At 36.8% G+C, this 26,525-nt stretch overlaps 1 protein-coding gene across 2 annotated transcripts in view; it reads left to right on the plus strand.

Annotated features, from left to right (window-relative positions):
- The window catches only part of CACHD1 (cache domain containing 1), a 201,462-nt gene that overhangs the window by 65,905 nt on the left and 109,032 nt on the right, over window positions 1-26,525 (plus strand). For both annotated transcript variants that reach the window (XM_004679077.2, XM_012722438.1), the window contains exon 2: window positions 12,207-12,269. In XM_004679077.2, coding sequence (XP_004679134.2) covers window positions 12,207-12,269 — 63 coding nt within the window. The remainder of the gene's footprint in view (window positions 1-12,206; window positions 12,270-26,525) is intronic.

Here is a 26,525-nt window from a genome sequence, read left to right on the forward strand (position 1 = left end):
GTGTTGCCCTGTGGGAGAGAAGGATTGCTGTCGGTTGAGCAATGCAAGATTGGGAGGGATTGGCGTGAAGTATTTTCCAACCTCAGTTTACTCCTTGGGCTTCTTTGGCATGTGCATTCAAAGCCTTGGGCTCTAGCAAACTGAAGATCTGGGTTGTGCTCACAGGGTGTTCCCACTTGATATGATCAAGGAAAAAGTTACTTTCTCAAGGACTGAATTTGCATATGGGTTTATGAAGAAACTTGAAGAAACCAGTTTGTTGAGATGGGAAACCTGGGAGCTAATGTGAACGCCATTTCCTGGAAATAATCTTTTAATAAAAAACTAGTCTTGTCAATTTGGAAGAATTAAAAATTGCTGATTTGGAAGAGTTCCTGACTTGACTATAGAGACACAGATATCAAGTGGCTTTTTACTTCTGGCAGTAGATTTTTGAAAGTCACTATTTATTGGGCTCTTACTGCATGCAAGGAATACACATTGTGCATGCAATGAACCTCACAAAACCCTATGAGGGGGCTCCTCCCTGTTTTAGAAATTAGGAAATGGTGGCAAAGCTCACCTTCCCAAGGCCACCCAGCTGGTGACAGTTTTGTGCTTTTTAATTCCTCTTTCACATTCATATGTATCTGTGTGTGTGTGTGTGTGTGTTTTAATCAGAAAAATGTGGGAAAAATTCTAGCCATGTAAAATTTTATTAAAATTACATTGAGGATCTGAGCTCAGAGAGTCATCATTCAGTCAAGATGTTAGTTAATAATTACTGTTGAGAATCAGGACATGTCCTGCTGGAGCCATTACAAGGCAGGGTTGTTTCCATGGTATTCGATATGCGTGACAGGCACCCTGGCTGTGAGAGTCTGAAAACTGATAGTCAGGAAGACCTGGAAGACATTTATATAATCATATTAGCATCACCGTTATTCCATTAAGGGCAGTCTCTTTGATTCCTGGCTTAAATGCCCACATTTAAAATCACCATTCTCAGGATTGGTTTTCTCTGTTTAAATTTTCATTTTAAAGATTTACCCCTCCAACACTTGGCCACTACCTCTGTAGCAAGTATCAGAAATATGTTTATAACATTTTATAAAACAAGTATTTCATCAGCAAACATTATTTCCTTAAAGCATACATCTATAATGCAGAAAGACCTAGTATTAGTGGCTTCTCAAAAGTCTAGCTATGGTATTTAAATAAAAATGTAGCACAGTAGTGAAGTGGAAATTTTAAGATCACTGAGCTTTATATAATCTAACCCATTTTTGCTTGAAATTTGGGCCCAGGGAAGCTAAGTGATTTCATCAGGCCATACAGCTAGTGTATACAGAGCTGCAATTTGTTATTTAGGTTTTGTGATTTACCATTTCAGTCTTTAGTGATTGTACTAAAAAGGTATCTTTTTCAATAAAATATACCAGAGTTGCATTTACAAAAATTCTGGTTTTGAATATGGTAAAAATGAACATTTCATTTCAAAACAACCAAAACAGCCTCCGAATAGCATGTTTTAAAATGTTGAAAACTAGTCTTCAATTCAGAATGGAGCCTTGCAAATGTTCCTTAAACCTCAACAGTTATTTTTTATTAACTTATTTTTAAATTATTTTTTGAACAAATATTTCTCGGTTTCATTTCATAATGTTGCACCATGCAAGTGCTATAGGGATTAAAAAATGGAGTAAAACAGTCCCTCAGAGAATTTTTATCATCATGCAGAGGAGATAAGATACGCAGGAAACTTCAGTTCAAGGACCTTAAAGCACACACAAGAGGATCCAGTTTGTTTGGTTCTGACACTGCTCACAGACTCTTGGATGGTAACTGGCTTCTAACCCAGAATTTTTTCTTTAGGAAAAGGCTTAGGAGTAGTTTAGGAGAGTGGATACATGCTTCTGAGCATGTGGAGCATAAACATTCTTAAGGCACCTATTTCATCATGTCACTCCCCAGTTAAAAATGCTTTTAACAGCTCTTTATTTCTTGGCAAATATACATTTATTCATTTACTCATTCAAAAAGTATTTACTAAGTGCCTACCATATGCATAAAATTCAATTCCCCTTTCTTGGCTTAAAAAACCTCTACATCATAACCCCCATCATTTCTATTTCATCCAATTCAGTTTTGTTTCCAAAAGCTCCCTTTATGAAACTGACTTTGTATCATTGTCACTGATTGTCAGAGCTCCCTAAAATGTAAGCTTTTTCAGGAAAGAAGTAGCTTGCCCTTGAGTGCCTCATTCCTAAGCGTTATAGGCCAACAGTTAGTGAGTCCTTCAGGGGTTTTGTTGAGGTCAGAGGACCTAGATGCCACATTATGGGAGTGAACTAGACAGGGATTTTGTTGTGTTTGCTTTTGTACTCCTAGTATCTAGAACAGTGCCTGGCCCCAGTACCTAATACAGGAAAGGAAGCTCCAGTACTGTGTGCTAGACCCTCACTGTGAGTGCTGTGAGGTGCTCCCACCCCAAGCTCTTTTTCTCTTTTCCAATTTAAATCTGACTTCAAAGTCAAGCCCAAGTCCCATCTCTTTGGAGCCCTCCCCCCCGCCCCCTGCTGAACTCTGGCAATATCTTGGGCCTGTGCCAAATATACTGAGTTCCTATGGAGTCTGTATTGCATTGTTTGCTGTTACGTCTCACTTTTTATTCTTAATTTCATCTCCCAACTAGAGAGCAAGCTCCTTAAGAATAGAGGGCTGTATTTCACATGGCTCTGACTCTCTCAGAAAGGACCAAGGATTGATTGACCAAGTTATTAATTAAACATCATCGCATAGGGCTGGAAGGCTAAGCTTTTCAGGCTTTCCTGTTCCCTTTGTCTTGAATGGATGGATTCCCAAAGAAGTGAGCATTTGTGTGGGTTTGTGCACACAATATGGAAGTTTTATATACTCTAAGTGCCACCTCTCAAGAATAAATACCAGCCCCAGCTTTTGACTTTCAAGGTGAAACAAAAAAGCTTTAATGGAGTGCTGGATTGTGGGGGAGGGGTGCGGGGAAGTTACGAAACTGGAAGTAGGGGAGTGGAAATTTGGCACCATCTGCAAAGCGTTTGGGCAACTCGACTTTCCATTTCTGAGAGGTTGCCATGTGCATTGTCATGAACGTTACTTATAGTCAAGTTACACTGGCTAAAGGCTGAATCTCTCCACATGTGGAACTGATTTACTTGCCTTTCTCCCTTTTTTACCCACTTTGAAAGCCAAAACAACAACAAAAAATCCAATAACCCTTCAGAAGCTTTGTTGCATTTAGGGAAGTGTCTCCATCTTGTTTTTCCTTGCTTTTGTTCTCTTGGTTCATATGTACCCTCTAGCCGTCCTCCTTTTGAACACTGCAACAGGAAATCAAGTGATCAAGACTAGAAACTTTGCTTGTAGAGATTATTGCTTTAGATTTTCCCTGCTAAGTCAGACTGCAGGCTGCTCCGTTTCCCCTGTAATTTCTTTTGAGGGCTAGTGTGGGCCAAAACAGGCAGCCCTTTGTAAAGGTGACGCTTGTTACCAATTGGTGACGATCCCACATGCTTTCTTACTATTAGAGCTCGTGTTGGTTTAAAGTTAATGCCAGCAGACTAAGGAATTCATAACTTGAGTTCTTTTGTGAACCTGAAGTTTCTGAGTGGCTCTGTGTGTGTGAGTGTACATACAGATGTGCCTAGAGGCTAATGAGGTCCAGGACACAACAACAGAGTTAAAAGGGAGATAACTTTGTAAGTTGATTATTGAGAGAAGGCGAATGTTTTCTTAAAGATAAATGATTTTAAAAGGTAAAGGTTTTTTCTCTTCTTCTTCTTCTTCTTCTTCTTCTTCTTTTTTGGCTGCTGCTGGTTTAAAGACCAACCAAAATAATGATTTGAATGATTTAATGTCTGGATTAGTGGATCCATGTACTTATTGATGCTTCCTATGTGCAATGTACAAAGCCAAGGAATCATGATATGGGCAAACTGACAAGGTATTTACAATACTGTCTAACCTGGAATTTCAAAAAAGTAGAGAGAAATAAAGTAAAAGATAAAAAATAGGTTTTTTTTCTTTTTTCCTTACTGAATAGTCAGACAGTAAATTTTTTCCTTATCCTAATGTATTTTCACACTTTTCTGTAGTGGACATACTATGTTAATGGTAGCAGAATCTTCCCTGCAAAAGTTCAGAAGTGGTGGGGTCCTCCCTGTTGCCACAGTGGGTTAAAGCACAGCACTAAAAAGCTAAAGCCACTTTAGCACGCCTTCAATCCCCAGCCCCAGAGGTGACCCACATATTGCATCAGACTTCCCCTGACCCACCCTCTGCTCCCCTCAGCAGTGTACTTGTTGGTTGGCCTGTTGTGTTCCCCTTTCTGTCTCTGATGAATACCCTCACCATGCCTGTACCCCAGTTCTGTATGCATAAATAAATAAATCTTAAAAAAAAACAAGTTCAAAGGTGGGAGGTTGTGAACTGTGGGTTGGGACTCAAATAATACCTGTTTGTTGAGGTATTCTGCTCTCCCTCTACCTAGCATAGACTAATTCTCATTAAGAGAATATTTTTAATAGATTAGCACTATCATAGACTAAGTAGCTGTAGTAGTGGTAATGGTGTGTGAAATGTATTCATACTGCTTTGAATTTACTATATGTAAGTTCATCTTCACATTTATGAGGTTAAATGAGTTAATATACATAAAATGCCTGGTGCCAGACAGACAACACTGTAAGAGTCCTAACTATTGCCCTGATTTATCTATAGCAACTGTAAAACAAAATAAGGAAGCCTGCTGAGCCAGGACTTGTGTACTGGGACAGCATTTGCACAAGGTCATCTATTGTGTACTGATTACTTTTGTTTTAAATTCCAAATTAGGCCTCTTCCTTTGCCATATTTTTGGTCTCTAAGTATTTCCCTTTGTCTTGCAAGCCACTGTGTTATTCAAGATCTGATTTTTACAGGGAAGATCAAACGTAAGACCCTGTGTGTGTTTTTTCCTCTGAAAGCTCTCAAGGTGGTAACCCAGTATAAACAGTGCTTTGTAGAGTTCAGTTGTAATTCTGAATGTATGTCCTTTCTTAGCTTGGCAACTCTGAAAAAGGTTTGTCTTTTGTTGAACTTTGAGTGGAGGCAAGGAAAAGGAAATATATTCTGGATTCATCATTCATAAGCAAGCCCTGTTACTATTTTGGCAATTTCTGGATTGTTTTAAGTTGTCTCTATTAAGACATATTATTGCTATATGGTGTTTATATAGCAAACTAGTCATCATATTTGGAGTAAGACAAATTTTGTATCCCGATTTGACCACATACCAATGAACAGCTAATGATAAGCTTTGGGCTAGTTAATTGCTCAAAATAGTTTATCTCTAAAATGATGATCCTGTAACTACTGTGAAGGGTTATTATGAGTATTACATCAGAGTGTGCATTGCAAAGGACCTGATTCCACTAGGGCTCTTAATAATTCAATTTGCTGTGTTGTTATGTGTAAGGTTAACCCAATGGGTTAACACACGCACACACACCCTGAATATGAGCACTATTTCTATATTTAAATGATGCTTTTAAAATATTTAACACTATCAAAAATCATAAGAATCTTTTTAATAGTTGCACAACATTTTTGATTGCATGAAGAGTAATCAAGTCAGTCATCTATTGTTGGACATCTACTTTCTTTTCTTTTTTTTTTTTTAAAGATTTATTTATGTATGCATACAGAACGGGGGTAGAGGCCAGAGGTGCAGGGGCAGTGAGAGGATTCATCAGACAGTGTAGGGAGCAGCACAGGCAGATTGATGAAGTACACTCTGAGGGGAGCAGGGGTTGAGACAGGAGAGGTCTGCTGCACCATGTGTGTGGGTCACCTCCAGGGCAGGGCATCGAACTCGCACTGAAGCAGCTGCAGCTACACTGCAGTGCTGTGCCCCAACTCATTGCACCACCAGGGAGGGCCCTGGACATCTATTTTCAATGCTCTCTTCAGTGGCAACCTTTTTAAGACTCTCAGGAAACTGTTTCCTCAAGCCATATGTATCCAGAGTGAGTATGTTTAAGGATTTTAGGACTGAGATTTATAGCAACAAATTTATGACCTCAAATTGCAGAATGATGATACTCCTCAGAGAATGTAATTTTTCTAGGCTTTCCATATGTTCAAAAGTGTGTGGTGAAATAGTCTGGTAAAAATCAGACAATATCTAATCTGGGCAGGAGGGATCTCTTAAAACCTACTACAAGAGTATTCATTGAGTATACTTGGGAGAATCATCATGAATGTTTTCTTTCCTGAAACTCTTAAATTAAGTTGCTCTTAATCTCCATCCAGCGATTGTTGTAGTTTATTTTAATGACAGCACTTTCTCTGTTAATGGTTAGTGTTGGTCAACTTCTTCTGGATGATCAATATTTTCCTTCCCTTTGGCCATAATTCTTAGCATCACAGGAAAAGATCCAAAGCTGAATAAAGTCATTAGTAACTTGCCACAGAGAACTGTAAACAGCAAGAGAATAAGCTTTAGAGTAAAAATTCAGACCTGCATTTTCTGAGCAAAGACCAGAGAGGAAGACCAGCAGAATCTCATTAGTCTTGTAGAAGAATTTATTTTTTTTCACCCTCTATTATGTGATTCCCCACTCATTTAAATATCTAGTGAAAAATTGGCAGCTTTGCTGGACGGCCAGTGTCTGGATTGACCATTTTATTAAACACTTGTGTAACTTGTAACTTGTCTAGCAAAATGGAATTCTCTTGCCACCTGTTCAGCAGTCTCAAATACATTTGGAAGGAAAGGCAGCGTGGTGATGTGTAGGGAGGGTGCTTCAGGGGTTGGAGGCTGAGGTGTAAATTTCTGTGGGTAGGAAAAGTGGGCTACACTGCACACGTGTGCCTAGCCCCGGAGGGTCTTTTTCCTTCTCTTGGAGCTGGAGGGGAGGAACTGTTTTCAATTGTTCCATGACTCTTCATTTCTAACTTCATTTTCATCAAACTTGTTTAGGGTGAAACAGGAAAGGCAGTGCTTAGGCAAGATGCAAAGAAGAGATTTGATTAAATTGTGCTGAGATCATTCTGGTTGGATGCAATTCAGATAAAGACCCTCACTTGCCTTGCTGGAAATTTGAGATTCAGATTATCATAGTGCCTTCAGATGGAAAGCTGAAGAACTAAATAATAGGTATTTCGAGAATGAAGGAGCAATTAAGATGTAGCCTCGGGGAAGGCTCAGGAGGCCTTATCTATGAATTGCGGGGTGACTCTCTAGTTGACACAACCCCAGTTTCTTCTAGATTACCAATTGGGATGGAGATATATCTTTGAGTATTTCTGATACTAAAAAATTCCTGTTCTTTTAAATCCATAGATTTATTTAAAATACAAAAGCATTTGACTAGGGTATATTTTAAAGAGACAGTCTTAGAGTGTATGTTCAAAATAAATGTACTGAAGTGTAGCATACGTACAGAAACGTGTACAGCCACGTGCAGCTTGATAAATTCTCATGAAAGTCACCCATCCCTGTAGCCAGATCAAGAAAGAGCATGTTACAATCCAGAAACAACCATTCTGTTTGCTCTTTCACAAATGGTGAGCAGTGTCCTAACTTCCAATAGGATTGGATGTAGTTTTGCCGTTTCTGAACTTAATATAAATGGGAATATACCCTATGTGTTTTAGTCTCTGGCTTCTTTCTCAGTATTATCTTCGTGAGAGTGCTCCTGTTGATGCATGTTGCAATTTGTGTTCGTTTTCATTTGGAATTTCCATTGTGTAAACTTCTTAAATTTATCTGTTCTGTTGCTGATAGGCAATGGGATATCTTCCAGTGCGCGACGATGAGTAGTACTGTTATTGTTGGGAGCTACTATGCATAGTACCATTGTGAACACACTTAGGCTTTCATTTGGTAAACACATGAGCACATTTCTGCTAGCGATATAGTGAGGATGGGAACTGCTAGGTCACAGATAATTATCTTCAAAAGAGGAGGCCGGTTTTCCAAAGTGTGTATTAATGAATGAAAGGTCAGTTTTGTCTTTGGATGAGAGTACTCATTTCTTATGAGCACATGAATAAGGTATCTTTGTTTTCTTTTGATAGCAGAAGTAAATTTAAGTAAGAGGATTCAGTGAAATATTTCTATTAAAATAGTTTTTTTTTAAATGTCATTCATTTTAGTGCAGTGCAATAAAGCATGGTTTTACTATTCTATTTGATGAGAACAAGAAACAGTAAGGGGTAACATATTTTGCCTTTACTTCCTAGAATTTGTAGGCTAAGGAGAATTACTTCAGAGTTCTTCCAGGTTCTGCTCATTTAGGCATTCAGATGTCTGGAATTCCTATGGTCTTCCAGAGAATTGAGATAAAGGAATGTGACAACTTGGAATAGAATGCAGAATGCCCACCCTTCTCATCCATGCTCTAGCCCAGTGACTGAGTCAGTCTTCCAAGAGGACTCAATCAGATTTGAGGGGAAGATTTCATATAGCGTTCATGTTTCAGGAAAACCTTTGCATTTTCACTTCTCAAGTCTTAATAACGAAAGGAGACTTTACCCTTAAGAGACAAAAATACCAACTAGATATATCATTTGGAATTCCTGTCTCTCAAATTAAAACAAGCTTCCCCTACCTCTAGCCCTGTGTTCTGTTCCTTTGGCGTTTCATATAACAATAAAGAGAAGTGTGCAATCATATACTCCTGACACTAGTAAAATAAATAAGGTCATTCCAGCACATGGTATCTTAATATGATTAGAGAAACCCCAGAGCCTCAGTTTTGTTCTTGCTGCTACTAAGATTCCTCCATTGTGCTGAACAAAAATGATGTGACATATTTTAATGACTTTGCTAAAAGCAATGAATGCCCAATTTTAACTCCAGATCTAGGTTCAGACCTCAACTTAGCACTTTTTCCCCCCATTTTTTAAATAATATAATAGTTTGATTTACATCATTTTGTGCCTTTTTTTTTTTAAAGATTTATTTATTTGTGCATACAGAACTGGGGTACAGGCCAGAGGCTCAGGGGCGGTGAGAGGCTTCACCAGAGACAGAGTGGGGAACAGAACAGGCAGATCAACGAAGTACACTGCTGAGGGGAGCAGCGGGCGGGTCAGGAGAGGTCTGCCACGCCATGTGGTCTCCTCCGGGGCAGGCGGGAATCGAACTCATGTGGAAGTGGCTTTAGTTTCTCAGTGCTGTGCTTTAACCCGCTGCGCCACCAGGGAGGGCCATTTTGTGCCTTTTTCCATCTCAGCTATAATCCCCATGGACTTCCCATCACCAAATCACCCATGTGCCATCACCATAATCCAGTTCCCCCCACCTCCATTTTTTATCCCATTCCCCACTCCGCCCCCATATAATATCTCTGGTATATAACTGTTCATTATTATCCCACCCCTACCCCGGTCCTTTATACTCCTGCTATGAGTGAAACCATCGGGATTTTTCCTTTTCTTTCTGACTTATTTCACTAAGCATGATCCTTTCCAGCTCCATCCATGTTGCTGCAAAAGGCATGTATTTATTATTTTTGGTTGCTGGTAATATCCATTGTGTATATGTACCACATCTTTTTAATCCAGTCATCCACTTTGGGGCATTTGGGTTGATTCCATGTCTTTCCTATTGTAAATAAAGCAGCAATAAACATGGGGGTGCAGGTGTCTTTATGAATCAGTATTTTTGTGTCTTTTGTGTAGATACCTAGGAGTGGGATTGCTGGGTCATATAGAAGTTCCATTTTTAGCAGTTTGAGGAACCACCAAACAGTTTTCCATAGTAGTTATACCAATTTGCATTCCCACCAGCAGTGTAGGAGAGTTCCTTTTCTCTACATCCTCACCAACATTTGTCATTGCTAATTTTTTTAAGATGTGCCAATCTCACTGGTATGAGGTGGTATCTCATTATGGTTTTTAATTTGCATCTCCCTTATTACATCAACTTAGCACTTTTATCTTCTATTTATGATCCAACTTCTGAGCCATCATTTTTAAATCTGTAAAATGTAGTTTCATATTTCTACCCTGCCTACCTACCACATAGGGTTGTTATGGGGATAAAATATGATACTTGATGTGATATTACAAATGATACAAGTCCTAAGCCTTTGTGAACTGAGCATAGCAGGTCCTGCATTTTCAGATGATTACTTCCATTGCCTTGGAGCAAGAGTGGAAACTCACTCTGTGCCTTGAGATCTTGTGCATACACATAAGCCTGAACATGTTGCCTTGCACCAGAGGCAACTGACCTATTGAGTCATGAAGTACTTGTTTAGATTCTACTGGCCTCTAACATTCCTCCCCTACAGGACTAAGAGGGGCAAAAATTCTTTGCTTTCTTGATAGCGCAACTCGCATCTTCCCAAGTCCTCTTTTACTTTTGGGGTGGTTAAAGGATTGTATAAAGTTAGGTTATCTTTAGAAACAACACAACTCATGCCTAAAACTTCTTCTTGCTTTACTTGTATTTGTTACATGTAGTGAATACAGAAATGGTTTTGAGCCATAAAAAGACTGCATAAGCATATTAGCAGTTGCAGTTAACAATTGTTAAGATAATAAAAGAGTAGACTGGAAGCAAAATGCCTTGCAAACACTTGGCCAGAAATTCAGGTTCTGCCCAGAAGTAACCTTATGGGGATGTGCCTTCCACTATGGGACTTACACTACATCAATTGGAGTAACACTTTTGGAAGCAAAACGAGAACTTGACCACATTCATGATGATCTGGAGACACTGCATTGTTATTTTTTAATCAAAGGGTACTCGGAGATTAAAATGGCAACTAGTTTTCAACTTTGAAACTGAAGACATTTTTTTCTTATAAAGATTAGATGAGATACATGCATGAAGTATGTGTGATAGGTAGGACCTATAACAAAATTATGATACTTAAATAGTAAGAAAATAGACGTGACATGCTTAGAATAGTGTTTTCCTCATAGTAGATATTCAACAGCTAGTAGCCAACATCATGATCATTATCATCATTCCTAGAAATCTGTGATTGGCAATCAATTTTTAGGAAAGAAATGGAAAAGAGACCTATGTTGAGTTTTGATGAGTGGTGCATTGAATCATTGTCATTCATACTTAACAACTTTGCAGACTCCATCCTATTCTATCTCAATCCTTCCCAAATTTGTTTGCTTTTTTCCCTTTTGCTCTCAGTACCCCCTTTCCTCTCAAGCCAGCCCTTTGATCTTCCTCCATTTGTAGAGCACTTGATGAACTTGGCACCTATGTTCCTCACCACAGCCATGTTCAGGTGTGGTACACCCTCTGGGGAACTGTCCCAGATGCTGACAAACCCTTGGCAGTAGGATAGAAAAGAAAAGGGGAAATTTGGACTGAAACACCAGATCTAACTCCTCACTCATCTGTAGAGTTCCAGAGATACTTTAAAGTTTTAAGATAAATAAAGAAGTTGCACCTTCTTGGGGGGTGAGGGAGGAACTCTAACAGGCATATATCTTGGATCCATTCTCTCTTGTGCTTGCTCACTGATGATAGTGTTTGGTAACATCGTAAGTCTGCAGAGTTGTTTTTGACTGTCAGCAATGTATGTGGAGGCGTCAGTACTAGTTAGGCAGAGAGCAGTGGAAGAATGTATGTGCTGTGCGCTGCAATTTGGACTAATGTCTTGGCTTGGCTGTCATATTTTCTGGCATGTAAAAACTGGATATTCTCTTAAGGCCACACGTATTTGGCAAACCCTATTATGTTTCTCTCCCAAGGGGATGCTCCTTTAACGAAGGTGATAGATAATGTTAGTTAGGTACTGGTTGGACAGAGACATTGAGAGACTATGGAAAGAATCCCTTCTAAACAGCTTTATTACATTAGATTTTAGTGTCTGTAAACAATTACAGCATTCAGGGAGTGCAGGGTTTAAATGAGAAACACAACTTTGTCAGACTATACCAGTCGGATAAAATCGCATGGGCTCCGGAAATCTATAATTAAATGTATTTTTGAAAATGAAAAATATAGCGTAACATCTGGTTTATTTCACTACAGAAGTGCCTGACTATTGCTTATATAAGCGCTATTGACTTTGGCTGATATTTGGATTTGTCTGTATAAAACAACTGTATTTTAATTAAATTTTTTCTGCCTGATTCTATTTGTGTTGTAAGCAAATTATTCACTCTCACACACACAATGACTGTCTTAGAAAGTCTAATGTTTGTTCATTTTCTCTTCCTTGCAGAGGATATTCAATTCCTTTGTTTACACTGAGAAAATCTCAAATGGAGAAAGTGAAGTACAGCAGGTAAGAAGTTATTTAGCATTTGACATTCTCTGTCTTTGTCTCACTTTTGAATGTGGCTTTGTTCCAATCTCCATGTCAGGTTTTCTGTTGTTCTTTATATATGAATTCATCCTAAGCATAATGGTGACAAACTCACACTTTATTCTCCTAATCAGTTAAAATAATGGTTGCATGGAGAGACATTTTATGGGGGTGAAAAGAGGATTGCGGTAAAAACTGGGTGGGAGGAGCACATGGGACTATGGTGATGGCACACAGATGAACTGGTGGTGAGAATTCCATGGGGATTACAACCAAGATGAAAAAATGCACAAAATGAAGAATGATGTAAAAAATTAAATAAATAAAAATTATTATAAAAAATAATGGTTACATGGATAGTTTTCTGCAATCCATGCTGTGCTTTAGAGATATTATCTAATTTAGTTGTTTTGAAAATCTGTACTCAGATTTTTAAATAGTAGAAATTATTTCATCTGATGTAGGAAAAATTACCCAGATACCTGTGTAATCAGACAAAACCCAGGTCAAATTCTGACCTTCTTACTTACTCTTAACCCTAAAAGCTAGTTAGTCATGTTGAATAACAGTTTCCCAGTCTTAAGTAAGGAGAACATAATTATCTGCTTTATGGGCTTGTGAACTAAATGAAGTAATGTCAAATTCACTGTGAATCAGTGAAATCCTTTATGTAGAAGGTTCTGGCACAGAAGCGGCCCAGTAGACATTGACTGCTTTGCTCTTGTATTTTTCTTTGCACGTCATGTATTCTCCCTTCAATCTTGTTTCAGTGTTCTGTGGAGTTAAAAAGTTTGGTGGCCAGATTATATTTACGTTATTTATAGCTGACTTCAAATGGACTGCTTCCTAAATTAAAACATAGTGTTGGTGAACTTGGTCCTAAATAATTGATCTGTGCTTCAAAAGAAAGGTGGTAAAGAGTACTCTAGGTTTTAATTTCAGTTAATCCACCAACTTCATTACACCATGTGACTATCAACTGGTAACTTGAAGCTGGGTTTGAAATTTAAGTAAAAAACAGGACCAAGCTGTAACTGGGTTTCCACAGAATAAAGAGATAACTATAAATGAACCAATCTTACTTCAATAGGGAAAGATCTTAAAAAGTGAAAACTACTAAAACATAATAATTTAAATTCTCTACGTTGATGCCTTCATTTTATTCATGACTTGATCTGAACTTCAGAAATACTCTACAAGAGCTTTACACATATCATTAGTTTGAAGTTATTTATGGGATAGTTTATTTACAATAAAATACTGTGGTTTAATTTCGAAGTGCAGCATTTCCTGTTTATAGTCATTACACATTTTTATTGGTTTCTGCAGGTTAAATTTAGAGAACATACACAGTTTAGTTATGTACTTTTATTCTTAGCTTTAGGTATTTTTAAAAAACTAATGACCTGAAATTATAGTGAATATGATGTGGTTTGTTGAATCAAATCTGGTCTTCTAATTCCTGTCTTAGTTTCATGCCAGCAAAATGGAAAGTGCTTTAGGATTAGGAAATTTAAATGGACTTTTTATAAGGAGATTTCTACACAAACCATGTTCAAGGAAACTTGGGGAGACCAAAGGGCAAATGATAACATTTTAAGGAAACTTAGGGATATCAGTTTTGCCACTTTCCTTGAAGTAACAAATACAAGTTCTCCCTTCATCTGCTTTCAAATGTGACTCTTTTTTTTTGGACTGATGGCATTACCTTTTACTTATATCTGTAAACAAGTATGGAAGCCTTGAAATAATTTTTGTTTCATTATAGCAACTGAGTAAGCACTTAGGGAATACTAGTTACTAGGCAGTGCATTATCAAATAGATTTTTCCAGTCTTGTTGGAAAGATACTATCTTTACTATGAATAAGAAAATAAAGCTCTGAGATAAGTTTCCAGTAGTCTAAGAGAGCTCATTTTCAAAATGTTTGACAAAAGTTGTTATCTCTACTTTTTTTAATATAATAGTTTATTTTTACATCATTTCCTGCATTTTTTCTTCTCAGTTGTAATCCTTGTGGGGCTCCCATCACCAAATCACCCTGTGCCATCACCACAGTCCAGTGCATTACCCTCCCCCCACTGTTTTTGATCCCATTCCTCACTCCACCCCCACAAAATGTCTCTGGTATATAGCTGTTCATTATTATTTTCTCGCCTGGTCCGTTATACTCCTGCTATGAGTGAAACCATCGGTATTTTTCCTTTTCTTTCTGGCTTATTAAGCATGATCTCCTCCAGCTCCATCCATGTTGCTGCAAAAGACATGTGTTTATTTATTTTTTTGGTTGCTGAGTAATATTCCATTGTGTATAAGTACCATATCTTTTTAATCCAGTCATCCACTTTTGGGCATTTGGGCTGTTTTCATGTCTGTCCAGTTGTAAATAAGGCAGCATTAAACATGGGGGTGCAGGTATCTTTTGAATCAGTGTTTTTGTGTCTTTTGGGTAGATACCTAGGAGTGGGATTGCTGGGTCATATGGAAGCTCCATGTTAAGCAGTTTGAGGAAAATAACAGTTTTCCATAGTGGTTGTACTAGTTTTCATTCCCACCAGCAGTGCAGAAGAGTTCCTTTTTCTCCACATCCTTGCCAACATTTGTTGTTGCTAGTTTTAAGATGTTCCATTCTCACTGGGGTGAGCTGGTATCTCATTGTGGTTTTAATTTGCATCCCCCTTATTACAAATGATGGTGACATTTTTTTCATATACTTGTTTGCCATCAGCATTTCCTCTTTGAAGAAGTGTCTCTTTAGCTCTCCTGCCCATTTTTTGATGGGGTTGTTTATTTTTGTTGAGTTTCATCAGTTCTTTGTATATCTTTGTGATCAATCCTTTATCACTCATTCTGTGTGAGAAAATTTTTTCCCAATCAATGGGATGTCTGTTTGTCTTTGTAATGTCTCTTTTGCTGTACAGAAGCTCTTTAACTTGATATAGTCCCATCTATTTATCCTTGCCTTCACTATCATTGCATTGGGTGCTCTATCTTTAAAGATGTCACTGAAGTTATCTATACTTTTAAGTTACTTTTAAAATTTATACTTTCATCCAAATCAGAAGTTTCTGTAAACTTTTTACTGATTCCAGTAAAAGAGAATTAACACATACTTAGTTCTGTGTCTCCTTCCTCAGATTGTCATAAAGTTCTCTATTACACTGATGTAGAATATACTTATTTAACTCCAGTCTTTTCACTCTGCCCTCTGGAATAACCCTGAATGAACAGACCTTATTCATAGACCTTTCTTGCATTCAGTATTTGGAAACAATTGTGTTAGCCAAAATTTTAAAATACCCAGATCCTAAGTAATTTCTCCTCATATGATATTGCTATCCAAACCCTATCAATCCTGTGTTTCTGCTACCCACAATAATAAAAGTTTACATTTGCATCTATATTGGCTACTTTGCTATCACTTCATAATTATGATACTTCTTGTGGGTTGAATTACACAGGACCTACTACCTGTAACTCTTCATTATATGCTATGAAACTGGAGAGTCTTGATATTTTCTTGACTTATTAATTACTGCCCTGAAACTCGGGACTTTATGATCCTTCACAGTACCCAGGGTAAAATCGTTAGGGAAATACTAACCTCCTGTGTAACTTATAAATGTCTATATCACATTCACTCGTAGTTTCAGCCACATTCTCTCCTTTGAACTTCGGAATAACCCCATAAAGATAGGTGGAGTTATAATCATTAAGTTCAAAAAGTATTTATGTTAATAAGTAACCAAGTTGGCTTTCTAATAAATTGCAGTTTTTCAAACATGTAAAGAGTGTATAAAAACATATCTATAGAATAAAGAAACAGTTTAAAATGAACATCTCAAACTGTTATCCATAAATAAATAAGGCATTACCAGTATTTAAGAGGTCTTTGTCCTTTAGAGGGAATGTCCCTTCCTCTTCCAGAACTAACCCTATTCTGATTTTGTATTAGCTCTCTCTGTGTGAGTGCCCACACATATTTCCAAATGCCCTAGGTGGGGAGAAGGTAATATATATATATATTTTTTATTTTGCAAAAGTTTATTTTTACATCATTTTGTACATTTTTTTCCCCATCTCAATTGTAATCCCCGTGGGTTTCCCATAACTAAGTCACCCATGTGCCATCACCATAATCCTGTGCATTGCCCCCCCCCGTTTTTGATCCCATTCCCCACTCCACCCCCGCAAAATGTCTCTGGTATATGGTTGTTCATTATTTTTGTTATTTTCTTGCCTAGTCCATTATACTCCTGCTATGAGTGAAACCATCCAGTATTTTTCTTTTCTTTCTGGCTTATCTCACTAAGTATGATCTTTTCCAGCTCCATCCAAGTTGCTGCAAAAGACATGTGTTTCTCTTTTTTGGTTGCTGAGTAATATTCCATTGTATATATGTACCACATCTTTTTTATGCAGTCATCTACTTTTGGGCATTTGGGTTGCTTCCATGTTTTTCCAATTGTAAATAAAGCAGCAATAAACATGGGGGTGCAGGTATCTTTTTCATTCAGTGTTTTTGTGTCTTTTGGGTAGATACCTAGGAGTGGGATTGCTGGGTCGTAGGGAAGCTCCATGTTTAGCAGTTTGACGAACCTCCAAACAGTTTTCCATAGTGGTTGTACTAGTTTGTATTCCCACCAGCAGTGCAGGAGAGTTCCTTTTTCTCCACATCCTCGCCAACATTTGTTGTTGCTAGTTGTTTGAAGATGTGCCATTCTCACTGGGGTGAGGTGGTATCTCATTATGGTTTTAATTTGCATCTCCCTTATTACGAGTGATGTTGAACATTTTTTCATATGTCTGTTGGCCATCTGCATTTCCTCTTTGAAGAAGTGTCTTTTTAGTTCTGGGAGAAGGTAATATTTCGGACAGGTGAGAGTCCCTTCAGTAATATAGAATTTTTGGATACCAGAATGTGCAACACGGCAGAATGCCTTTTTCACAGTTTGTTCTAAGTTACCTTCCTACAGACTGCACATTACAAATTATCTTCCTCATTAATTGGTATTATGAATTTAAAATTTTTTAAAAGATTTATTTATTCATACAGAACTGGGGTATGGACTGGAGGTGCAAGGGTGGTGAGAAGATTTACTAGAGACAGAGTGGGGGGTAGAACAGGCAAGTTGATGAAGTACACTGCTGAAACAGGAGAGGTCGGCACACCATGTGGGTCACCTCCTTGGTCAGGGATCAAACTCCAACTGAAGCTGCTGCATCTAGCTTGCAGTGCTGAGTCCTAACCCATTGCACCACCAGGGAGGGCCTACTGAATTTTTTTTTTAAAAGATTTATTTATACATACAAGAGTTGGGATGTAGACCAGAGATGCAGAGCGTGAGAGGGTTCACCAGAGACAGAGTGGGGAGCAGAGTAGGCAGGTCTACTGAAGCATTGTTGCAGGGAGCAGCAGGCAAGACAGGAAAGGTCTGCTGTGTCACCTCCCTGGCTGGGAATCAGACTCCTGCTGCAGTGGCTTCATAGCTCTGAATTAACCCTCATACCACCAAGAAAGCCCTGTTAACTGATTTTTAATCTTTTGTCTGTTGGTGACTGAAGAGTGTAGTACCTAATGAGTTTCGTTTATTTTATTCTGACTACTAACAAGGACAAAATGACGGTTGACATGTTTATGATACCTTTTCATGCTCTTTTTTATTGTCCAAATGCCTATTTATGTTGCTTAACTTTTTTTAAAAAAATAGTTTTTTTATAAATTAAACTATACATGTTCTGCTTTAGCTCTGTCCATAAGAAATGCCTCTGCCGATGGCGATGTTCTGTGTTAGTGCTGATGGAACCACCATTGGCCACATGTGGCTACTGAGCTCTGAAGTCTGCTAGAGCTTCAGTGTAATTAAATTTTGAATCTTACTTAATTTAAATTGAAGTATCCATTCATGCCCTATGGTTATGTTAGATTCCCTTGCAGATTTGTTTCCTAAATATATTCCCCCGATTTGCAACTTCCTGTTCCCTTCTTTATATCGTATCAAGAATTCAGTTTTTAAATTTTAATAGTCGGTTATTTAAAGATTTTCCCTTTTGGTTTTAGCTTTTGTGTTTTTTAAATTCTTTTCTACTCCAAACAACACAGATAATTCTCTTAACTCTTAAAACTTTTTTGCCTTTCTCATTTAAGGCTTGTCCACCTACAGTTGATTTTGGTGTTGGATGTGAATGAAGTATGTGGATGTGAATGAATTATGTGTGCATTTTGTTATTTTAGACATAAGCCAAATATTCTAGCACTTATCTATTGAAAATATGTCCTTCTTTTACAGTGATTTTCTTTGCATTAGTTAAGTTTCCATGTATGTGTGAGTTTGACTTGGTTCCCTTTGTTGATTTATTGTCATGCCAGTATCTAGTAGGGTAACACCATCACCTCTGTTTATTTTTCTTGAGAGTATCTGTAGCTCTTTGTTCTAACATAGAATTTTAGTTCCTTTCTCTTTATGTGTGAATTGTAGAATCTGTTTTTTCTGTTCTGAAAGAAACCCCATTAGAATTGGCACTATAATGAGTCTATAGACTATATATCTTTACTATCTGTATATCCTGCCACTTACTTAGTAATTCTACAGCGCCTTTTACGATCCTTTAATATAGCTCTCATTTTGTTCACTAAAGATTTGATTAACCATACATGTGGAATTTATTTCTAGATAGCTATTTACATTATGAATAATATCTTTTATAACTAATATTTTTCTGACTCTTGCAATTTGGTTTTATCTTGTTACATTCAAAAGGTAATTTCTTATATAAAGCAAAACATCCAGTTTGTAAAGCTAACATGTTCTAATAGTTCATTTACAATCCTTTTGGGTTTTCTGAATAGTCATACATGCAAATAGACCACTTTGGTCTTTTCTAATGCTCATACCTCTTGTGTCTTTTCTGTGTCTTGCTACTTTGGCCTCCAGGACAGTATTGCATAAGTAAGGAAATAGTGGCTGCCTATATGTAATGATTTTATTGTTTAACTTTAGGTATCTTCTAATAATAATAATCATTCTCTGATCTGTTCGGCACTTAGAAGGATGTTTTAAATCTGTGTGAAGTCTTTCTAATTAGCTTTCTTGTCCTCTGATACTGTACTGAGAAGGTAGCTCTTTGGGTTACAATTTTTAGCAGTTTCAGAAACCTCCAAAGAGTTTTCCATAGTGATTGTACTAGTTGGGTTACAATTTTATGTAGTCGCCTGCAGAATTTCCCACCCTCCCCTCACGATGATCTTAATTTCCTATCCCTCATGCCCTGGATATCTTCTTCATAGTAGATGATGGTCTGCTAGTAGATCACGCCATTTTCTCAGGGTGAAGCAGAGTTTGGCATTAGCCTATGTCCCAGATTTCCTGTCTTCACCTTGTTTGGGAACTTATGCCCTTAAATGTGACTTTGGTTTTCGTTTTGGATATTAGCCTTTTACTTACAAGAACAATTACAACTACATATACAATTTGCTTGATAAGCCAAAACAGTTTATTCAGAGTTGATTATTGACTTATGTGCACTTAACTGTGGCTCACAATCTTTAGGAGCCACATTTTAATGCATGCTTTTATAAATTTCAGAGTATCTGGAATTCTGAATTGAGCTTTCTATCTATCGTTGTCCTTTGGGGTAAGGGAAACTGGCCCCACTTTGGGTTCTTGTGCTCCTTCTTTATTTTTTTTTATTTCTTGTGCTCCTTCAAATCTTACTGTGATTTATATCTAACTCGCACATACTCAATAACTTGCAGTTAATCTAACGTGTTGTTAATACCTTTTGGTTAGGGGAGCAAAATAATTAAAACTAATAAAAAACACTTTGTGATTCTTGACTCTTAGCACAAAAGTCTCTGTGGTATAGACTTTTCCTTGCTTTATCTTATTATTCCTTTTAAAATTAACCTTCAGAGTGTAATTCTAAATTGCCTAAAAATGTGTTTTAGATCTTTAATTAGTTCAGTATATGTAGTTTTGCTGCCAAAGAAATTGGTAACATTCTTAGGAAAACAAAAATCCCATGCACACACATTCTTGTATAGAACACCTCCCATGAACCTCATTTTTTAATACATTAAAAATTAAATTGTGTGAACATGTAGGGATATTATATGAAATTGAACCTGAATCACAAAAAATAAAAGTTTAATCAAGTGCCCCAGAAGATAGCAAAACATGGCTCATAAACTATAAACTATAAAGCAGTGAAGGGAAATTAGGAAAAAAAACTTCTGGGGGAACCTAATTGGATCATTTAAGGAATAAGAGCCACCTTGGACTTGATTCAAGAAGTTTGTGCTGACTTTTTCTCAAAAGCTGTAGTAATTATTCAGTGCTAATTTCTCCAGTGAAACGGCAAGCATATTTTCATAATGAATGCAGTATCATAAAACTATTGAGTGTTGGCAGTAGCTGAAGTTAGAAGACCAAAGTTCTTGGAAATGGGTGTATTTTGAGAACTAATTCTATGAAATGCACCTGACTTTGGGCCAAGGGCATTCCTCTAACAAATCTCTTCCCCTCTTCCAAGGTATCCATTTTTATCTCTAAAAGATCATATCTATCAGCTTGTAAAAATGCTGTTCTCTCCTATTTAAACACACAGAAAACCTTTTTCTTGACCCCACTTACCAATCCAGTACTGTTCCATTTCTTTCTTTGCCATTTAGGCACAGCCAAGCAAAGGAGTTGTCCCTTTTCTCTAGATCCAGATCTCCCATTCTCTATAAACTTTCTTAATCCCTGGTCCTCCTTGATGGTACAATGGGTTAAAGCACAGCAAAGTACTATGAAGCTAACTGCAGCCATTTCAGCACAAGTTTGATCCCCAGCCATGGAGATCATCCACATGGTGAGGCAGACCTATCCTGACTGCCTGCTACTCCCCTCAGCAGTGTGCTTCATGGATCTACCTGTTCTGCTCCCACTCTGTCTCTGGTGAATTCTCTCACTGCCCTGCACCTCTGGCCTGTACCACAGTTCTGTATACATAAATAAATAAATCTTCAAAAAGAAAAAAAACTTCTTTAGCCCTGCCAGTCCTGTTAAATTGTTCTCTCCAAAGTCACCAATTACTACTATTTTGCTAACTCCAGGATCTTGGTTGCGTTTAACTAGCAGTATTATGCAAGAGTTGATTCCTCCCATCTTTTGTCACAAACTGTACTAACTTGGACCTGGAGGACCTCATATCTACCCCCTTGCTATTTGTTGGCACATTCCTGCCTTGAGACCATTACCTGGTGCTGTTCCTGACATCGATCCTTAAGAACCTTCATCTTCTTCCAGGTTTTCTCCAAATTGTCACCATATTTGTCACCATATTTGTCATCATATTTAAGACTATAGCCATTGCCCTCAACCACCAAACTCCTGACTTTCTTTACCTTGTTCTACTTTTTCATTATCATTTACAACGTTTTAGTTTTAGGGCATTGGTTTTATAAAAATAGTTTGGAAAACTTTCTGTCTTTATTTTCTGAAGGAGTATAATATTTCTTTCTTAGTTGTTTGATAAGAGAACCAAAGCACCTTCTAGACATGGAGTTTTCTTAAAGGCAGGTTTTTGATTATTCAGTTTCATTATTGATGACTATAGGTTGTGGGGAGATGGGTGGTTATCTCTTTTTTTTAAAAAGGCTTGTTTTATCTCATGTCAGCTTTGTTTGAGATATTTGTCTCTGCTACCTAGGTTTCAAATTGGGATAAACCTTGATAAAATTATTTTTAGTATTTTATTGTTCTTATAATATCCATACTCTAGAAGCATAAATAAGAAAAAGCAATAAAATGCTGCTTCTTTGAGAAAAATTAAAATTAGACTAAACTACAGAGAGTAGGAGAGTGAATGGGGAAAAAAACTAGTAATCACCAATATCTTAAAAATTCAAGCTTGGCTTCATTAACTTTCTCTTGCTTGTTTTCTGTTTCACAGATTTAAGCACTTTACTACTTCTTCCTTGTGTTTTAGGCAAATTATGCTTTTTCTTATTTCATGTAAAATTTAGAATTTCTACAACCTTACAAGTCTTATTTTCCCTACTATACTTTATGCTAGATTTACATCTATTTTTATCTACAAATATTATAAGGCACACAAAGTATTGTTGCTGTTGTGTTTTAAACTGCCAGATGTATTTAATTCAGAGCAAAGTAAACATCATACACTTACAATTTCCATTGTTCTGCATTTCTTCTAACTATACCAATTAGGTATTGAGTTTGAATCATTCTTTACTACTTTACAGAATTCCAAGTTTTCAGTTGTTAGTTTTTTATTATTTTATGTACTCTGAAAATACATTTCACTTTATCTCTCCAAAGGTGTTTTTTCTTGAGGTTGAATTTTAGGTTTGTCATTATTCATTTTGTAGAGTTCTAATAATGTTCCCCTGTATGCTGAATTCCATAGTTAATGATGAGAAATCAGTTAAGGTTGATGTTAATTCTATATGCAGTGTCATCCTCCACCCTGTGATTCTTGTCAAGATTTTCTCTGTTTTTGTGGTTTGTAATTTGTTTATAACTCCTAGATATAGCCATCTTCATGTTTGCCCTGTTTTTTGAGACTTCTAAATCTCTAAATGTATGTCTTATCTCAAATTTGCTATCTTTTTGACCATCATTTCTTCAGATGTTCATTCTACCTCACTTTCCTTCTCTTTCTGAAAATCTGATTATTTGTGTGCTAGATCATTTTATATTTTTATTATGCCAGTAAAATATAAAATCAGTAAAATTCAGTTTCTGAAGTCATGCTACTGAGTTATCTTTTCATTTGACCTTTAGATTAGATTATTTTTATTGATCTGTCTTTAAATTTGCTTATTATTTTACAGTATTGTTCTCTCCAGATATATTTTTAAGCTCTAGGATTTCCATTTGTTTTTAATAGATTCTATTTTTCCCTACTAAGATTATTTTCTTTTCATTCATTTTAAGCATGTTTCCCTTTGTATTCTTGAGCATAGTTATAATAGCTACTTTAGAATCCTGCCTTCTGAATCTAACATCTGCAAATGTTTGAAGTTGATCTCTGTCGATAATCTTTTCTCTTGGGAATTGGTCATACTTTGTTGTGTATCAGAAAAATTTGAGATTGTATCCTTGGTAGCTGAAAAAAATATAATAAAAACTGTAGATTTTGTTAGATTTCTTGTGAAGAGTGTTGACTTTTTTGTTTGTTTGTTTTAGCAGATAATTAACTTTATTTAACTCAAACAGCTAATCTATCTTTTGGTCAGTAGTTCAGTTCAGCTATTTATTCCTCAATGTAATTTATGCCACAATGTATTACTCAGGAAATCTATTAATTTTTCTGGCCCCAAAGTGTATCAAAATAGTTTAGCCTTTAAAATATATTCTGGTAAATGGTTATTTTTATGAGTTGCTATTTAACTCTGGCAATTTTTAACTGAAAGATTTAAAATTTTATATTTCATTTTGTCAGTTACCATTCACTGAGAAGTAAAGTGAGAAACATACTGGTTTCAGAAGAAATTGTTCCTTAAATGGGCTAATTCTATAAATCTTTCTTTTACCAAAGTATAAACTCAAGATGGCAGTTATGAGGAAGTTCAACCAGGTCAAAGTAATGGATTACCATCCATCTAAAAAGCAAGATCTTGTACAAAGTTGTATTCCTTCAGTCACAGGAGAAGAAAGTTACTCTGTAGCAGATCAAGTTGCTATGATTTACAAAGGTAAATAAAGCTCTTTCTTCAAAGAGATTATGAATAGTAACACAGTCTTAAAAAGATGTCACTTTAAGTGCTAAAATGTAAATAGTAAGCCCTAACTAGTGTAGTGTTTAAAATTTTAGAGCTGAAAGGGACCTCCGAGATTATGGGTACAAGGCCAGGAAAGTGAGGAAACTTATCTCCATTCTACTTTGAACAGCCTCTTGTTAGGGGTAACCTGGAATGAAGAATTGAAGCACCTCATAATTCCTTTTTAAGGTGACAGTCTGTCATTTACTATTCACTTGATTTTTGGCTTGATACTCAACTTGTCACATGTAATCAATTTCTATAAAATGGGGATAGTAGTTTATCTTGTAAGATTATTTAAGCAATTATGTGGTTGGATGAGAACAGGCTGTTAGTATTTTGTGTTTTGTTTTTTCAGAGTGCAAAAAGAGTGTTTGCATATGTGTATAAGGTACATTAATGAGAAGTTTGCTACTTATTCTATTTTTTATTCATCTTAGGCAAGGCTAGAAGGAAAGATCTGTTAAATTTTAGGAGAATTTCCAAGAGAGAATAACCACAAAAAGACCCTGAAAGGGACTACAGGGAACTTTAAATAGAAGCCATGCTAATTTAGAAATGTGAGACTCAAGCTGGAATTTAGATTAACTTTGCATTTATATTCCTTCTATTTTTTTTCCTACTCCCAGAAATTCTCCTCTATAGGAAATTTTGTTTTTGTCGTTAATTGCATTGTTACATAGTGCTCAGGCAGAAAAGGGACAATAGTTGGACATACAGAGGAGGTGTGGAAGAGTTGGCAATCTTATCTTAGAATTCTGGCTTCCTGCGGCTGGTACAAGGTAGGCATTTACAAATATTTGTTGAAAAAATTGACTGAAGATAGTTTTGCAACTCCACATTCATTTTTCCAGAATCTGGATTTGTTTTGGGATTGTCCTGCCAAGTATAATCTAGTGTAGTGATAGCCTGAAGGCTCTCATTTTGTTTACAATTACCTACTGAAGTATGTTTAAGGCTCAGACTTGTCCAGACTAGAGGTATCCTGGAGGCAATGTAGATGGATTCCATTCTTTCTTTGTCCCCATCCTTTTCCCCAGTCTGTCTCTAGGGGAATTTTTTTTTTTAAAGATTTATTTATTTGTACATACAGAACTGGGGTACAGGCCAGAGGTTCAGGGGAGGCAAGAGGCTTCACCAGAGACAGAGAGGGGAGCAGAACAGGCAGATCTAGGAAGTACACTGCTGAGGGGAGCAGCGGACGGGCCAGGAGAGGTCTGCCACGCCATGTGGTCACCTCCTGGGCAGGCAGCAGGCGGGAATCAAACTCATGCGGAAGTGGCTTTAGCTTCTCAATGCTGTGCTTCAACCCGCTGCGCCACCAGAGAGGGCCTCTAGGGGAATTTTTAGACTGAGGTCTGTTTTTAGTTCACCCCCTTTCCCAAATCTACACTTGGCTCTGTGTTTATTGTATATAGTCACTAAATGGTTGTCCAACAAGTAAACAAAAGGTACTAAATCTATTGGAAGTCAAAAGAAAGGTTGAGAGAGATGTTGATGCTGTCTAGATGGACAATTTATAATGAATCAACTGAAGACCAAAGCATTCAGGTAATGGTTCTCTCAAACCAGAGCCCCAGCAAATTTACCTCATTTGTGTTTAGACATCATTGATTGGAAATTAATCAGCTTGACCTGATTCTCCAGAAGTTTGTTTTTATCTTAGAAACCCTCTTCCTGAGCTATCTATCAAGTTGTTGTATGTGGCTTGATAATAAAATGGGAGGGTTACCATTTGGGAAAGATAGTATAAGAAGGCACATCACAGTTGTGATATTTATGTGGTTCTTTATGGGTTGTATTAGTGTCTCCGTGTGTATTTTCTAATTTTATCATCTGAATGACATTGCAAAGAATACAAGTATTATTTTGGTTCCATTTTCCTTTAAGAAAACTGTAGGTAATTCAAGGCCACATAGAAGTAAGTAGACAAGTAGCAAAGATAGAATTTTTAATCCTAGTTCTGTGCATTCTTTGTTCATACTTATTATAATGAATATGAAAATGTTCTACACTTGTTGAATATGTATTATTAATTAAGGTCTATCAAATTTTTCCTCAAATTTCTACATGGTTTCTTTGAATTATTTTTTGTCATTTTTTTCTATGATTTTTCAAATCATTTGCAATTGATCTCACCCTTAAGGCAGCATTCAAATTTTGATATTTCTCCTATTTTAAAAAAATTATTTTAACTGCAATAATATTTGGAAGCTCCCAAAAGTTATTACCATCATAGTGCATTCACCACAAAATCACCTATATTCCATAGACCATTGTGCTTGCTTCCTTCTCTATTATTACCCATCCCAATCCTTTCACTACTTGGTATTTCAGTTTTATACCCAACTATCAAGGGTTAGTTTTTAAACTTGTCTTTATCTCACTATTAGTTTAGTTACTTTATATTCCACGTTAGTGACACCATTCAGTGTGTATTTTCCTCTGCCTGACTTATTCAACTTA

The sequence above is a fragment of the Condylura cristata genome, unplaced genomic scaffold, assembly GCF_000260355.1.
Source record: "Condylura cristata isolate star-nosed mole 26May11 unplaced genomic scaffold, ConCri1.0 scaffold00008, whole genome shotgun sequence".
NCBI lineage: Eukaryota > Metazoa > Chordata > Mammalia > Eulipotyphla > Talpidae > Condylura > Condylura cristata.